We start from the raw sequence: 1,509 nt of genomic DNA, 5'->3' as shown, positions 1-1,509 counted from the left end.
ACAACAAATTCTCATCAGGTTATGTGTAGCTTTATTAGGATATGGTATCTTTTTTACCCCCATTTTCCTAGTGTGACTTTCTGAGTGCAAATATACATGTCACATTTCTTTCAGTGAAGCAGAGCAGTGTCTACCAGAGCGAGTATTGAATGGACTTCTATTCTTTCATTCACTCTCCTCTCCCCCCTCCATATTCTCAGACATATTCCATAATTAAAGTAGCCTACTTTTACAATAGAACATTTTAGTGCATTTTACAAAAAAGAATCATGCTCTTGTGAAGAGAAACTGCAGTTGTAGTTTAAGTGACATGCTTTGTTGCAGTTATTTGATAATAGTTATGTTAGTTGATTTATTGGAATTTTTACACTGAAAACAGTGTCTCGCTTTCATCAAATCAAACCAATGCAAGACAGCGTTGCATCATGTAGTTAACATTCTATGACATTTCATAAAGCTCTTGCATTCCTAATGTTTTGCAATTGTCTGCTTTTCCTTTCCCCCCCTCCAGAGAGCAAGTATAATGTAGAGACCAAAACCATTTCTGCTGACTTTGGATCTGTGGACATCTACCCTAAGATTGAATCTGGACTGGCCGGACTTGAAATAGGAGTTTTAGGTATATTACATATCTGTAATTTAGGTGATAGTGGGATGCTATACTGAGTTATTTGGTTTTGTCCAGAACAAGATGTTCTGGGCTCGAACAGCTAAACTTTTTTTTTAAATAATGAATTGTCTCTTCAGTGATACTTTAATATTTGCTGCCAGCTATAGGAAGGTGGAGGGAACTACCTGTGTTTCCAGATCTCTTTTTAAAATATCCTGGTTTTTTTATTATTGCTCAAGCACTTTGCAAGTCTTCTTCTTCTTTTTTTTTTTTTTAATAACCTTCCCTTTAAATTCTTGGATGTCTCTTCCTCCTGCAGTTAACAATGTTGGAGTGTCTTATTCCTACCCAGAGTTCTTCCTCAACATTCCTGATATTGACAGTGTGAGTTTGTGTAGCCACTTGTGCATTATGCAAAATTACCATTTGATTAATAGAAGTGCAATTATCTGTGTGATCTGTTTCGTTGTTGTTTGTTTTGGTTGGTAACCTATTGGCAGTTGTGATTGCAGTTCATCAACAGTATGATCAACATCAACATTACATCAGTTTGTCAGGTAAGAGAAATTAGCTTCTCACTCAAGTCTTATAAATAGCCTTTACTCATCCATTGAGAGTCTGAAAACCAAGCGTATGTATAAATTAGAGATGTACCGGTACAAAGATTCTCTACCGATAGCCGATTATTCAGAATGACATCTGCCGATACTGATAAAAATATCATCCAACTAATGCTGTAAACTACACTGGGACAATCGCATGGTACGTTGCTATAATATTAGAGATGCTTATTTTAATGTTCTGTAATGTAAGTGCCTCAGTCCGTCACATTTAAGAGCGTCAAAACAGCATTTATTGTTTGAATTTTGTGATAAAATGGACAGATTTTTTTTTTTTTA

At 35.5% G+C, this 1,509-nt stretch overlaps 1 protein-coding gene across 1 annotated transcript in view; it reads left to right on the top strand.

The window, feature by feature from the left end:
* LOC107701268 (very-long-chain 3-oxoacyl-CoA reductase-B) overlaps nucleotides 1–1,509 on the top strand; it is a 45,913-nt gene that overhangs the window by 37,085 nt on the left and 7,319 nt on the right. The window contains exons 4-6 of the mRNA XM_016503233.1: nucleotides 512–619; nucleotides 930–994; nucleotides 1,123–1,167. Coding sequence (XP_016358719.1) covers nucleotides 512–619; nucleotides 930–994; nucleotides 1,123–1,167 — 218 coding nt within the window. The remainder of the gene's footprint in view (nucleotides 1–511; nucleotides 620–929; nucleotides 995–1,122; nucleotides 1,168–1,509) is intronic.

Source organism: Sinocyclocheilus anshuiensis, unplaced genomic scaffold (assembly GCF_001515605.1).
Source record: "Sinocyclocheilus anshuiensis isolate Anshui unplaced genomic scaffold, SAMN03320099.WGS_v1.1 scaffold1946, whole genome shotgun sequence".
Lineage (NCBI taxonomy): Eukaryota > Metazoa > Chordata > Actinopteri > Cypriniformes > Cyprinidae > Sinocyclocheilus > Sinocyclocheilus anshuiensis.
Note: the sequence above shows the minus strand (reverse complement) of the source record. Positions and strands in the feature narration are given on the sequence as shown.